The sequence below is a fragment of the Microcaecilia unicolor genome, chromosome 10 (assembly GCF_901765095.1).
Source record: "Microcaecilia unicolor chromosome 10, aMicUni1.1, whole genome shotgun sequence".
Taxonomy (NCBI): domain Eukaryota; kingdom Metazoa; phylum Chordata; class Amphibia; order Gymnophiona; family Siphonopidae; genus Microcaecilia; species Microcaecilia unicolor.
In genome coordinates this window covers 88,166,466-88,182,393 of record NC_044040.1, presented here as the reverse complement: position 1 = coordinate 88,182,393, position 15,928 = coordinate 88,166,466, and the positions used below count along the sequence as shown (strand labels likewise).

Below are 15,928 nucleotides of genomic sequence, written 5' to 3'. Positions count from 1 at the left end.
AAATTGTACAAAAATGGCCACACAGACGTCCCTGCAGAACAGAGGGGTAGCCTAGAGGTCAGTTCAGTGGACTTTAAACAACAGGACTTGGGTACAGATTCCACATAATTTATATTGTTATGAACTCTCCATGAACAGGTAAAAATCTACTGTACCTAAAGGTACACCACAAACATTAACACCTGGCTTTTTTATTCCGCCATATACCTCTCTGTTCAGTGTGGAGCACACTGAAAGGAGGCTGGACATTTCCAGGAAATACAAAATGATTTTATGTAAAATAAAATATTAGAAAACCTGAATAATCTTATTAATCATTACAATCTAGGACAAATTTCCTAAGTAGACTTTTGCAAGCTTACAAAATTGATTGTAATTACTAACAGAGAATAGCAAGTCCTGAATATGGTTATCCAAACGAGCTGCCTAGAATGAAAAGAGACCATCAAATACTCTAAATCTCCTTAAGTTCCTTAAAGAAGGAAAAGAAAAAAATGCTGTTCTAGCAATAGCCAGCACACTTGCAGGTCTTATAAATTCAGGTTCAGTAGTTAATTTCTGTGTTCCAGTAGGGCTCACATATTTGTACAGAAATAAGAGTTAAAGTGGGAGTTACTCCTGGGTCCATTTGTTCAACGTCTAGTGCACTAGCTACTCCTTATACTTGCTTGTTGCTCTATTAAGCTGTTATTGTCTTGTATCCATAGTCACTTTCAGTTCTTAGGGGGTGGGGTCAGTAACCACTGGGAAATTGAGGGGTCATGCCTTCATCCCTCCAGTGTGATTTGAATGGAGGGAATGAGACTTGATATACCGCCTTTCCGTGGTTTTTGCAACTACATTCAAAGCGATTTACATACTATATACAGGTACTTATTTGTACCAGGGGCAATGGAGGGTTATCGAACCCAGTTCCCCAGGATCGCAGTCCACTGCACTAACCACTAGGCTACTCCTCTACTCCACCAAACAGCTCTAGATAAAAATGACCTTTTTTTTTTGGCCTTAGACGTTCTTCCATTCCATTATCGATGAAAGAAATCCTATTTTTGGGCCCTCCCATTTCCCACCCAGAACACATCTCCAACACTCCCCCTTGCTATTTGGATGAACTGCAGTATAAAACGTCCAAATTCTGCCTTTTGAAAATTATGATTTGGACGTTTTTGTTTGATGGACTTTTTTTTTTTTTTTGGGGGGGGGGGCAATTTTGAGATTCGGTCTGCTTCAAAAATGAGCGCCTTAGTGTCATAGTTTTTGTTCAGCAGTGGAATTGACTTCACCTGACTAATTTATGTCCTAATTAGTTTGGGGCCATATTAACATCTATTTTAAAGCTCTAATGAATAAACTGGAAGGGTAGACAAACTTTCTGCAATCTGTTAAATTCATTAAATCTTCCATTCAAAATTTCAGAAAGATATTGTTTAAACTGACCAGGGATGATTAAATGTTTACACACCGCTATATATTTATTGCATGACTTCCTCCTTGTCAGTTGGAATACATGCTAGTCTAAAATCTTAACTAACAAATTAACTATTAACATAGGCAAATTCTTACGAGAAAACACATGTAGCCTTGAATTAACAGTTCTTAAGTTGACATTTCTTGCCTGAACATTAATGTTTTATAAACATGAGCATTGGTTTTAAAGCAGTCATACTTTTGCAGTAATTGATGCATTTTTAGTTTGTAATATTTTTACTTGCATATGGCAGTGTGTACTCCTAATCAGTGTTACTGTCTTCTAAAGGTCATGTCATCTAAAATATTTGAAGGTAATGCAAATGAAATGAATGGGGGCATTGGCTTGATGGAAGAATTTCCTTTGTAGTATCAATTAAGCATTTTTTTGTTCTAGCCATGGGAAAATTAAAGATGGCACTGGTGATTGATTTCTAGTGTTTTCAATCCTAAGATATAAAGGGAGCATTTTCGATATGACACCTAAATCTGATTTTGGACGTTTTCCTGAAACCGTCCAAAAAGCAAGTGGTACACATAGTGATTTTCCATCCAGAAAAAGTCTGTTTTTGTTTCAAAAATGGCCATTTGCTAGTTTTTTTTTGTTCAGTGCATCTATTTTTTGGACCATTTTTTTGGGAGGAAAAAAAATCCAAGGGAAAAATGGACAAAAATAAGCCATTGGGATGTATGAGGGGACAGCATCTGGCCACACAGACATCCCAGTAGAGCAGTGGGGCACTCTAGGGGACAGTGCAGTGGGCTTCACATAAAAGGTCCCAGGTACACATCTCACTGTTACCTCCTTGTATTGTATGATGAGCCCTCCAAAACCCATCAAAAACCTACTGTACCCAACTGTGCAACACTACAGTAGACCGTATGGCTACAGGTGTCACCTATATATGGGTACGGTAGGTTTTTGTTAGAATTTGGATGGCTTACACTTTCCACCACAAGTGTACCAGTTAGTGGGATATGGGCCTGGGTTTTCTTCTCTACAGTGCACTTCACCTTCTACTAGGCTACTCCAGGGACCTGCTTGCTGCTCTTATAAGCCTGGCCATAACATCAGAAGCTGTCATAGAGGCTGATATGTACATATCTTTGGGGAATGGGAGGGAGTCAGTGATCACTGGGAGAGTAAAGGGGGGGGGGGGGGCTGCAGGTTCATGCCTCCAGTGTTCATTTAGGGCACTTTTTTGTGACTTAGTCGTGATTGAAATAAGTCTAGACCAAAACGTCTAACTTCTAGCCCTGGATGTTTTTGCTTCCATTATGGCAGAAAAATGTCCAAGTTTTGGGAACACCAAAATCCCGTCCCCATGTGATTTGGATGCACTGCATAGAAAAGTCTTTAAAATGTTTTTAGAAAATAGTGATTTGGACTTGTTCATCAAAAAAAAAAAAAAGTTCATCTGCCACTTTGTGCCACTTTTTAGATCTTTTTCTGTTTAGAAAATGAGCACCAAAATGTTTCAGAAGAAATTTCCCTTTTTAGCATTGAAGGCATTTACTTCAAAGAAATGCTGTCTGATGAGCTAGTTGTGAAATAATTACAGGTTCCCAACATTGTCAAAGCTTTGCATAAGCAGATGAAGGAGAAAAGTGTGAAGACTCGTCAGTGCTGTTTTAATATGCTCACAGAGTTGGTTACTGTATTACCCGGGGCGCTCACACAGCATATTCCAATACTTATACCAGGTAAGAAAAGTGAATATTAGTAAATAAGTTCAACATATTATTGCCATGATATTTGTCACCCTAAGCCAGGAGTTAGTAGGTCTTTTTAAAAATGTTTTAAAATAACTATTGATGATCAGGCCAACCAAGCTTTTTTTGTTCTTGTAAGTATAGCAAGGGCATAGTGCGAAGCTCATGTGGCTGCTAGGTCATATTTACTTGTAATCGTTTTCTAAGTGTAAAAAATTTGTCAAACTACCATAATACTGCACTTCAGGAAGATTTATAGATACTGTTGCATGAAAAGGAAGATATTCATCCATGAAAATATTGTCAGGAAAATCTAACTTAGACTCCTTATGTAAACAATGTTATCATAGATTAAACAAATTATATAGGATTCATAGATGTCATTGGGGAAAGCCCTAGCTGCTGCCATGACTAGTTGCTAGAACTTTCTAACGCTGTATTGAGCATCTGTTGGATATTTATTGTCTTAATCATCATATGACACAACCTTGGTTATTTTGCCCACATTCCTTTACAGTCATGTGGGGGTCTTTTTCCACCTTGAATCTCCTCCTCTTTTTTTTTAAATACAGTTTTAGGTATCAACATCAGTTAATCCCTTACCCCCTAGGTTTTTTTCCCTTTAATTTTGAGTTTTCTTTTTATATCCTTAGGTAAGAGATGGCCCCCAAAACAGAACTCAGCTCCCAAGTGAGGTCTCATTAATGACCTACATAGGGGTATAATGATCTCCTCCTCTCTGCTGGTTATGCCTCTCTATTCAGCCTAGTATTTTTCTTGCTTTGATTACTGCCTTGTTACATTGTTTTACCATGTTAATATCTAAGGCACTGTCAAACCCTGAGGTGGCTCTCATTCTTTAACATGAGCGTCTTCCCTCCTGTATTATACTGCTCCTTTGGGGTTCTGCACTTCATATGTGTCACTTTGCAGTTCTTTCTGTAAAATGTTAACTGCCAAGCATTCAACCAGTCTTTCTGGTTTTTTAGATTTCTTATGTTTACTCTGTCTGGGATGTCTGTTCTGTTGCAGATCTTCCTTTCATCCACAAAAACGCAAACTTTGTCTTCCAGCCGTTCAGCAATTGAATAGAAACTGCCCCAGGACTGACTCTTGAGGCTCTAACTGCTACTCTCTAGTTATTTATTTATATTCCGCCTAAATATTAGGTGGATCATAACAGCGGAGTAGCCAGACCTGATTTTATTTTTTTTTGAGGGGGGGGGGAGGGGGCACTAGGCATTTAGGTGTGAACAGTGCTTGGTCTACCCCTAAATAATGCCTTAGAGTGCACTTGATGATGGATTTCGAAGTAAAGCAGTCTGCCCAACAGTTGTCCTGCAGCAACATAAACCCCATGCACACTTTTGGAAACAATTACATTTTTAAATGGTCACATTATCCCATAACTTAAACTTTGCCATTATAGTACACTTGAGTCTGGTCAGCATCTCAACATGCATCACAGTATCCTTCAAAATAATTGCGACAATGGTACGTATACTTCAATTTGCTTTATAATAAATATAAACAACCTTATTAAGCTAATTTAATAAAACAGGTGAGTACCTTTGAAGTAGCAGTTTAAACATGTAGCCTAAAAAATCTAATATAAAAAATACTGACTTCTAACTGCATACTGGACTATCAAGCTGTTATTTAAACACATTTTTTGGCATCCACAGAAGCCCCCATAGCTCATCTTCTAAGAATGGATGCAATGCAGAAAAAGGCATTTTCCCAGGAATACACCATACAAAAAAAAGTTGATTTTGGTATAATCTCAGTAAAGCAACAGCAAGACAAGGAGACATGCTCCACACAACACTGAAGCTCAGACAAAAAAACAGAAAACTTTGGCGGGAGAATCGTTTGGCAATGTTCACACTAGATAGTTTTCTGTTGAGCAAGTTTGTTTAGAACTCTGCATGGTGCAGCAGACAGGCTTTACTATTAGTGTGTGGATTTTGTGCCTTTGGCAGTGTGAGTAATATTTCGCACCTGCATTTGATCAGATATCAGTTGACTCTTGCACAGGCCTTTGGCCAAAGCACTGTCCGTGTTGAGTCATTTGCATGCTTCAATAAAGAATCTTCTGCCATCCATTGTTCACTTTGCTGTTTTATTTTTTTGTCTGAGTAATCTCAGTAAAAACACAGACCCTCTCCAGTCCCAAGCATAAGTACCTGTGAAATAAAGCCTACAAAAATCATTCAGATCCTATAGAACTAATCTACTTTTTACCATAACACCACTAACTTACAGAAATAACACAACAAGGACCCTACTTAAAAAATGCAACAGAGTAAATATTGCAGTCAGACCTAGAACATCAATATGCTTATTGGGAAACTGAACAAATTAATTATAGATGCTTAAATGGAAACTCCATGAAAACAGTCTACCTGGCCTTGGTCAGTGAACAAAATTAGACCCTTGCTAGGTAAAGAATAAGTGAGCACAAAGTTAAAATATGAATACATAGACGAAAATTAAATTTTAGCTCTAAGAGGCCACACTCTGCAAGTAGCTCTACACTAGAAAATGAGAAATAGAAATGGCACTCTGCAAAATATAAAGAAAGCAGTGTGATCTCTAGTCCATTTGCCACTTTCTCTCCCTTCCTATCTCTTCTCTGCGTTTATATTTGTCCATTTAAATTTTATCTTCATTCTTCCTTTCTCTCTAGTCATTAGTCTCCTTTTCATGACTCATTTATCTACAGGCTTTTCCCATTTCTTTATTTTTCCCATTTCTCCAGCACCTCCCCTTGGCCCCTCGGTCTCTCTCCTTTCCCAGTCTCCTACCACTCCCCATCTTTCACCCACTCCCTAGTCCCCCATTTCAATCCTCTGTACTTACCCTCTCAGCCCTCAACTCAATGCCTCTTATACCCTCACCAGCCCACCCCTGTCTCTCCTTCCTTCTCCTAGCTACAGACCATTCTTTTGTTACCCTGTACCCCATGTCCTACTGCATCTTTCGCCATCTTTTTAGCCACATTTATGCCATCCCATAATATAACTGAATTCTATTATTCTGTCTTGCTGTATTTTCAAATGTATTCCACATTGAACCCGAGTTTGCTTGGGATAATGTGGGATATAAATATATATTTTTTAAAATCTCCTTTATCTTCCACCTTTTAAGACACCGCCTATCCAGCTGGATGGTGATGGCACAAGGAAAGCAAGTTTTGTCCAGTGAAGACTAACTTTAAATAGACTGTTCCTTAGGTGGGCTCTAGTATTACCATATTGAAAATGTGATCATACCATGCCTCTGTGGTTATGTTCCACTAATAAGTTAAACCATTAACTGGCTTTCTTGAAAGGATTATGTAACCTTTGGATCCATGACTAGGAACAAAAACATATACTTATTGAAGTATATGTTTTTGTTCCTAGTCATGCATCCAAAGGTTACATAATCCTTTCAAGAAAGCCAGTTAATTGTTTAACTTATTCCTCATGTACAGGTACTAAACAACCTTTTAGGGTGGATAGTGTTCACAAAGAGCTCCTTTTATTATCGACCACATAGAGATAAGAGTTTTCAGTTTTGGCACAGTATAAGTTATCACAATAACAAAATATAAGAAATCCAATGCACTGCACTAGGGGCTTATAGCCCATTTATGTTTAAACAAAAGAGATCTGCATGAAACAAAATATTTATTTTTATTTTGACTTTGACTTATAAAACCATTTGTCACTGAAACATGCTCAAAACAGAATAATCAATTTGTGTATCTAAAATGTAAACTTCTACAAAACAGATGAAGTGAAGATGTGATTCCATGTGCCACAGTGAAAGGAGAGTTTAATCTTACTTCCGTTTAGTTTCAATATATTCCTTTTTTATAACACCAGGCTTTCCAAGGCAGAGTACAACAACAAGATGAACCTGTCAGGAAACAGGATATCCTCACTGACATTTGGCCGTCTGTATTTTATAGAACAGTGTAGAAAAATGAGCACAAAATACAAAGTTTATAACTGCTGTTTCTACCAGCTACAATAATTTTTTAAGCTGTTTTGTGGTATTAGTTTTTTTTTTTTGTTTCAAGATATTTATATCTACATTTGGGAAGTTTTCAGATAAATTAAAAAGCTATCAAATAAGCAAAAAAAAATCTTTTGACCTCAGCTTTTTAAGGCACTGCCTATCCAACTGGAACAGCTTTTTTTTTTTTACAGATGGACTACGCATAGGCAGTCTGTTATCTTTTGCTGTTTTGGGTGAGTGAAAATGGTGGCAATGCCCACCTAATGGCTTCAGCCCATATAATGGGCTACCCCCCCCCCCCCCACATTGCTCCCGGTCCCGCCCCAGCATTGCTTTTGTCTCCTTGCCCCCCTGCCATTGCTCCTGTCTCTCTCCCTGCCCCTGCATTGCTCCTGTCTCTCTTCCTCCTCCAAAGCCCCCCCCCCCCCCAACAGCATGCAACTGTTTTCCGTCCTTCCCTCTAGCTGCCATCAATGCTGTCTGTGGTGATAATTACAAAGTGCAGCTGTACTCTTTGCAGTCTGCACACTGCAATTACTTTCTATTTCCTGCAGGCTGGCCAGGCCTTCTCTGATATAACTTTTTCTTTCAGAGTAAGCGGGGCTGGCTGGAAGGAAGCAGCTGCAGCTTGGAGAGAGCTGTGATCTCCCGTGGCTGTCAGCTTTGTAATTATTGGGGGCTGGCATTGGTGGCAGCTGGAAGAAAAGATGGAAAGCTTCTGTATGCTGGCTGGTGAGCTTTGGGTGAGGGGAGAGGGGAAAGCAGCAGGTGAGCAAAGTTGTATACCGGGCGCCTATGCTGTACACTGGATTGGGGGGGTCCCTGAGGCCCCCTGTAGCTATGCCCGTGGATCACAATAAAACATAAACATTTTATAGATATGTAACGGTAAAATTCAACATAAAACAAAAAGTAGACTGAAAATCTGTCTCACACCATACCTGTACTCCCATCATGCCAGAGGATATGCTAACAAACAAATAGGTCTTCAGCAGCCTCTTAAATTGGGTCATATTTGTGGCTAGATGTGAATACCCTAGCAAACTATTCCACAAAAGTGGTCCCGCAATATAAAATGCAGCTGTTCTTGTTTCTGCAGAATGCACTTTTCCCAGATATACAATTTCCAAATATTTCGTGTCCACTGAATGCAAAGTACGCACTGGTTGATACACCTTCAAAATCTGTGAAAAATACCAGGGAGCTATCTCGTTAATAGCCTGGTATATGAGAGTCAACACTTTGAATGAAATCCTACTAGGCACTGGCAGCCATAGAAGCTGCTTCAATATTGGAGTTGTGTATGTACCTAGAGGTTCCAGTAATCAAATGTGCTGAAGCATTTTGAATGACATGCAAAGCCTTGCAGCAAGCAGTGGAAACCCCCAGGTACAATGCATTTCAGTAAGCCAACTTACTGAGCTCTGAACTATAGTCCTAAAGTCATAACCTGCCAGCACTGGTTTCAATCTGCTCAGAAAATGGAGTTGGTAAAAAGATGAACATAATTTATTTATTTGTAGCATTTGTATCCCACATTTTCCCACCTGTTTGCAGGCTCAGTGTGGCTTACATTGTTCCGTAATGGTGATCACCAATTCCAGAATAGAGAAATACATAGTTAAGATGGAGATGACAGAATGGGTTAGATATCCAGGTGAAAGTTCATTTTCATGATGAGAAATAAAAGGTATAAAATTAAACTTCTGTCGTGATAAATCAGCTTGAACAGTCAGAATTAATACACTTCAATCGTGAATAGATTAGTTTGAAACAATCAGAAAATTAAAGGTTACATCTTGTGTAATTCTGGTGGAAATTTATTACTGGTGTTTAGGATGGATCTTTGTGGTATGCCTTTTTGAATAGGTTGGTTTTCAGTAATTTTCAGAATTTTTTTATGTCGTGTGTTGTTTTTATGGATTTTGGTAATTCATTCCATATTTGCGTACTTATATAGGAGAAACTGGAAGCATATGTTAATTTATATTTTAGAGCTTTGCAGCTGGGGTAGTGGAGATTCAGGAATGCACGTGATGATCTAGTAGAATTCCTGGTTGGTAGGTCTATAAGGCTTGACATATACCCCAGAGCTTCACCGTGTATGGTCTCATGAACCAGAGTGCAGACCTTGAACGCAATTCGTTCTGTTAGTGGAAGCCAGTGTAGTTTTTCTCTTAGGGGTCTGGCACTTTCATATTTCATTTTACCAAATATGAGTCTGGCAGCTGTATACTGTGAAGTTTGAAGTTTCTTAATGATTTGTTCTTTGCATCCGGCGTAAATTGCATTGCAGTAGTCAAGTTGGCTTAGTACCACTGATTGTACTAGTCTGCAGAATGTTTCTCTTGGGAGGAAAGGTTTTATTCTTTTGAGTTTCCACATTTAGTGAAACATTTTCTTTGTTTTCTCATGGCTTTCTAGTGTAAGGTTTCAGTCAATTGTGACTCCTAGAATTTTCAGACTGTCTGATACAGGAAGGGTAAAGTTTGGGATACTTAAAATGGTGGGTTTGTACGTGTTGTATTGTGATCATAGGATGAGACATTGAGTTTTATCTGCTTTGAGTTTAAGTTGGAATGCATCCGCCCATAAGCTGTGATTTATTTCTTTAGTGATTTCTGTTAGGTCATGTTTCTTATGTACTTATAAAAGGATTAAGGCCTTGGTTGGATAGCGTTTTGGCTGAAGGTGTCATCATAAGGTTGAAAAGGGTCAGTGAGAGTGGTGATCCAAATTCTGGTTTCCAAGGTGGTGATATAATCGAATTTGATATCACTTGGTATGTTCTTGCTGTTAGGAAGCCTTTGATCCAATTAAGTACGTTTCCTGCAATTCCGAAATATTCTAAGATATTTAATAGTATATCACCTGTCCTATCTGTTCTTGCATATATAATCCTGTTCAGTCAATTTTTTTATATGAACTTTTATTGGTGACATTAATTAGCATACACCAAAATCTTGTGAACAAAAAAAAAACCCATTTAGACACTATCAACACAGGTTACATTATTTATCATCACCCATTTTCGTTTTTCTTCTTCCCCCCTCCCTTCCCCCCTCGCCGCGCTCCCCCCCTCCTCCCTACCCTCCAGACCATGACTCCCCCCCCCCTCCTCCCATCCCGCCCCTCCCGCCCTTCTTCACTGGGTATGTCTCTAATATTATAATTAACCATTGATAACTCTACTCCGTGCTAGCGGAGTCAATGTGTCCATAAACGGTAGCCAACATTGCAAAAACTTTTCTCCCTTTAGGGAGGCCAGATCCAAAACATCTTTTCTTTCCATGGCACAAAGTGAGATCATGTAAGCCCACCACAGTTGGGTCGAGGGCCCCTCCTCATGCATCCATTGTTTAAGTATTGATTTCTTCCCCATCATCACCGATCTGCGGAGAAAGGCTTTAAATGCTGCTTTGTTTCTTCCTCGGAGCGTGTACATCTCAAACAGTCCTGGGTGCCGTTTCCATGTAATACCCCACATCCTAGACACTTGTGTACATAGTGAGGTCCAAAAGGCTAGTATCGGTGGACAGTGCCAAAACATATGTCCCAAGTGTGCTCCCAGACCCGTGCAACCTGGATAGTCATCTCTTTACCTCTGTGTTGCTTTGAATGCCCTATGGGGTGAGATATGGAGTCTCATCAGAAATTTATACTGGGTTTCTCGAATATCTGCGTTTCCAAATTCTCTATAGCATGTCTGTAAACAGGATTGCAAGCTGGCTTCCCCAATGCTTAGCCCCAGTTCCTTTGTCCATTCTTGTGCCAACTTGGCATATTGAGCTGTTGGTTGTGCCTCTTTAATCTGCATATGATAGGATTTCAAGGGGACCACCATCTGTGCCTCTAAGTCATAAATTTCTATCAGTTGATTACGCACTTTAACTTTGAGCGAGGACCTGGGTAGTGATCGTAAATAATGTTGTAACTGGGTGTATGCTAGAAAATCTTGGCATTCTAATCCCTGGCGTCTCTGCAACGCTTCCTGAGTCCATAGCGTACCATCTTCCTTCAGAATTTGGAACAAGAAAAATATACCTTTAGCTCTCCAGTTGGTAAAGGTGGCCGAGGAGTTACCCACCGGGAACTCCTCGTTGCCTCCCAAGGGCAGGAAAGGAGTCACCTTTGTGTTAAACTTGAATAGGGTGCAGATCCAGTTAAACGTCTTTTTTATAGGTTTAAACAGTAATGCTATGGGATTTGGGAGTTTCTCCCCTCCCGGTCCCCCATGTAGCCAGTAACTAAAATGAAAGTTTCCCAGCAGACTGCACTCCGTTTCAGGGAAAGAAAAATGTGATGTTCCCTTGAACCAGTCCACGATATGTTGCATGCTGCCCGCTACTGATATCCATTTAATGCTCAATACTCCCAGGCCCCCCTTATCCCTAGGTAGATATGTTTGCTTCAATGACACTCGGGCCCTGCGTCCATCCCACAGAAATCTGTTAAGCAGCCTGTGTAGCTCTGATTCATCTTGATTTGTGATGAACAATGACAATACCTGTACCACATATGTCCATTTGGGTATTAAAATCATATTATATAGGGCTACCCGCCCCAACAGCGAGAGGGGTAGTTTTTGCCACATTCGTAATGCTGTCTTTGTTGTTTCCCATAGTGGTTTTAGATTAAGTTGGTATAGTTGCCTCAACTGTGTTGGTATCTGGATGCCCAGGTATTTTATCACATTCGTACCCCACTGTAAAGGAAAATGTCCCCTCCACTGTATCTTTATTGTGGATGTTGTTGGCAGGGCTATAGATTTTTGTTTGTTTAGTGTGAACCCTGAATAATATCTGAATTCTTCTATTGTTTCTAGTAGATTTGCAAGTGAGTTTTGCGGATTTGTAAGTGTAAGCAGGATGTCGTCTGCAAAGGCCAATACCTTTACCTGTAACTGTGGTAGTGTTACTCCCGAAATCTCTTCATTTTTGCTCACCTTGCGTAAGAGGGGTTCTAGGTATAATAGAAAGAGTAAAGGGGAGAGCGGGCACCCTTGGCACGTTCCTCTTTGTATAGGGAAGGCTGCAGAAGTCATATTATTCACTGTGACGTGCGCTGTGGGTGTTGCATATAGTGTTGATATTGCTTTTAGATACATGCCCTCTAGTCCCACATATTTAAGCACCTTAAAAAGAGAGTCCCAATGCACTTTGTCAAATGCTTTCTCTGCGTCTAGGCTCACCAGGAGCAGTGGGTCGTCACGTGCTTGACTCTGCGCTAGCGCTAGTAATGATCGTCGAACATTGAGCCCTGGGTGTCTCCCCTTCACGAATCTTACTTGATGATCACCTATTAAAGCTGGTAGATGTTTTGCTAACTATCCGCCAGTAGTCGGGCCAATATTTTGAGGTCTACGTTTAACAACGAGATTGGTCGATATGCCTCCAAAGCCTCTGGGGGTTTTCCAGGTTTCGGTATTAAGGTTATCAGAGCCTCATTTGCTCTGAGGGGCCAGGCTCCTCTCTCCACCGTTTCCTCAAAGTATATTGTTAGGGGCCCACTCACCCTGTGTCCCAAAATCTTGTAATATTCCGTTGAAAATCTGTCTATCCCGGAGCTTGTGCCTCCCACTAGAAACTTACAAGCTCATTTTCAAAGCACTTAGCCTCCCAAAGTTCCATAGAAACCTATGGAACTTAGCCTCCCAAAGTGCTTTGAAAATATGCCTCTTAATCACCTGCTGAACCTCTTGTGTACGTAATGGGGCATTTAGTTGGTTGCTAATTTCTTGAGAGAGGCGTGGCATCCCAGCGTCCTCTAAATAATCCCTTAGCTCTGGCCCTACTGGTTCTGGATCTGCCCCATATATTCCTATAAAATAGTCCTCAAAAAGCTGTAGGATTTCCTTTGGCCTATGTTTCTGTGTGCTGTCTGGGCGTGTGAATGAATTTTTTAGATGCCCACGTTTTTACCATTTTTGCTAAGAGTTTTCCATTCCTATTGCCAAATTTAAAGTATTGAAATCGCTTGCTAAATAGAAATTTTTTTGTGCGCTCATGTATCAGTGAATTGAGGCCAGCCAGATTAGCCAGCATTTGTTCGTAATTGTGTTTTGTGGGATGTTGTTGGTGTCATTGCTTAGTGGAGTGGAGGAGTGGCCTAGTGGTTAGGGTGGTGGATTTTGGTCCTGAGGAACTGAGTTCGATTCCCAGCACAGGCAGCTCCTTGTGACTCTGGGCAAGTCACTTAACCCTCCATTGCCTGCCGCATTGAGTCTGCCATGAGTGGGAAAGTGCGGGGTACAAATGTAATAAAAATAAAAAAAAATAAAAAAATTTGACGTATTGGTGTTCTAGTTGAATAATTCCCTGAGAGATTCTCCTGTTCCGTGCTGCTACATAGCTAATTATCTCCCCTCTCATCATTGCTTTTGATGTCTCCCAGAACAGTCCCGGGTTATCCTGGTGTATGCTATTGGTCTCTACGTAGTTCTCCCATTTCAACTCTAGATAGTTTTTAAAGTCTGGATCCCCCGCCAGATATGCTGGGAATCTCCATTGCCTAGATGGTTCTATGGCTGGTCCCATCTCCACATCCACCCAGATCAGTGTGTGGTCTGATATGGCCATCGGTCCCACCATCACGGAGTGCACCTTCGAGAATAAAGGGGCTGACAATAAAATATAATCGATGCGGGACCAGGTCCTGTGTACTTTTGAGAGATGGTTGTAATCTCTTTGGGTTGGGTGCAACAGACGCCAGGGATCTACCAGGTCTAGGGTTGTGCAAACGTAGTCTAAACCTCTACCCTTGCTCATTGCCCCCTAGGCCATGGAAGACAATCGATCCAGGCTCGGATCTAGCACTTGATTAAAGTCTCCCATTATTATCCATGGGGCTGTGTCGTATTTTAACCCCAATTTCACTAGCGTTGGGAAGAATTTCGGGTCTCGTGTGTTGGGCCCATAAAGGCCACATAGATAATACTCCTGGCCCAGATAATTCATGTGTATCAAAATCAATCTACCTGCTTTGTCTCGTTCCACTACGCATGTTTCGCAGGGTAGGCCTTTTTTGATCAGAATTGCTACACCCCCCTTATGGCCAGCCGCTGATGAGTAATGACATTCTCCCACCCATTGCTGTCGTAATTTCTGATGCTCCTCAGTCAGCTTGGTCTCCTGTAGACATAAGTACATACATAAGTACATAAGTAGTGCCATACTGGGAAAGACCAAAGGTCCATCTAGCCCAGCATCCTGTCACAGACAGTGGCCAATCCAGGTCAAGGGCACCTGGCACGCTCCCCAAACGTAAAAACATTCCAGACAAGTTATACCTAAAAATGCGGAATTTTTCCAAGTCCATTTAATAGCGGTCTATGGACTTGTCCTTTAGGAATCTATCTAACCCCTTTTTAAACTCCGTCAAGCTAACCGCCCGTACCACGTTCTCCGGCAACGAATTCCAGAGTCTAATTACACGTTGGGTGAAGAAAAATTTTCTCTGATTCGTTTTAAATTTACCACACTGTAGCTTCAACTCATGCCCTCTAGTCCTATTATTTTTGGATAGCGTGAACAGTCGCTTCACATCCACCCGATCCATTCCACTCATTATTTTATACACTTCTATCATATCTCCCCTCAGCCGTCTCTTCTCCAAGCTGAAAAGCCCTAGCCTTCTCAGCCTCTCTTCATAGGAAAGTCGTCCCATCCCCACTATCATTTTCGTCGCCCTTCGCTGTACCTTTTCCAATTCTACTATATCTTTTTTGAGATACGGAGACCAGTACTGAACACAATATTCCAGGTGCGGTCGCACCATGGAGCGATACAACGGCATTATAACATCCGCACACCTGGACTCCATACCCTTCCTAATAACACCCAACATTCTATTCGCTTTCCTAGCCGCAGCAGCACACTGAGCAGAAGGTTTCAGCGTATCATCGACGACGACACCCAGATCCCTTTCTTGATCCGTAACTCCTAACGCGGAACCTTGCAAGACGTAGCTATAATTCGGGTTCCTCTTACCCACATGCATCACTTTGCACTTGTCAACATTGAACTTCATCTGCCACTTGCACGCCCATTCTCCCAGTCTCGCAAGGTCCTCCTGTAATCGTTCACATTCCTCCTGCGACTTGACGACCCTGAATAATTTTGTGTCATCGGCGAATTTAATTACCTCACTAGTTATTCCCATCTCTAGGTCATTTATAAATACATTAAAAAGCAACGGACCCAGCACAGACCCCTGCGGGACCCCACTAACTACCCTCCTCCACTGAGAATACTGGCCACGCAATCCTACTCTCTGCTTCCTATCTTTCAACCAGTTCTTAATCCATAATAATACCCTACCTCCGATTCCATGACTCTGCAATTTCTTCAGGAGTCTTTCGTGCGGCACTTTGTCAAACGCCTTCTGAAAATCCAGATATACAATATCAACCGGCTCCCCATTGTCCACATGTTTGCTTACCCCCTCAAAAAAATGCATTAGATTGGTGAGGCAAGACTTCCCTTCACTAAATCCGTGCTGACTTTGTCTCATCAGTCCATGTTTTTGTATATGCTCTGCAATTTTATTCTTAATAATAGCCTCCACCATCTTGCCCGGCACCGACGTCAGACTCACCGGTCTATAATTTCCCGAATCTCCTCTGGAACCCTTCTTAAAAATCGGAGTAACATTGGCTACCCTCCAGTCTTCCGGTACTACACTCGATTTTAGGGACAGATTGCATATTTCTAACAGTAGCTCCGCAAGTTCATTTTTTAGT

At 41.0% G+C, this 15,928-nt stretch overlaps 1 protein-coding gene across 1 annotated transcript in view; it reads left to right on the top strand.

The window, feature by feature from the left end:
- Positions 1–15,928, top strand: part of CAND1 (cullin associated and neddylation dissociated 1) — a 369,709-nt gene that overhangs the window by 285,040 nt on the left and 68,741 nt on the right. The window contains exons 9-10 of the mRNA XM_030215618.1: positions 3,030–3,171; positions 7,380–7,421. Of these exons, the coding sequence (XP_030071478.1) occupies positions 3,030–3,171; positions 7,380–7,421 (184 nt within the window). The remainder of the gene's footprint in view (positions 1–3,029; positions 3,172–7,379; positions 7,422–15,928) is intronic.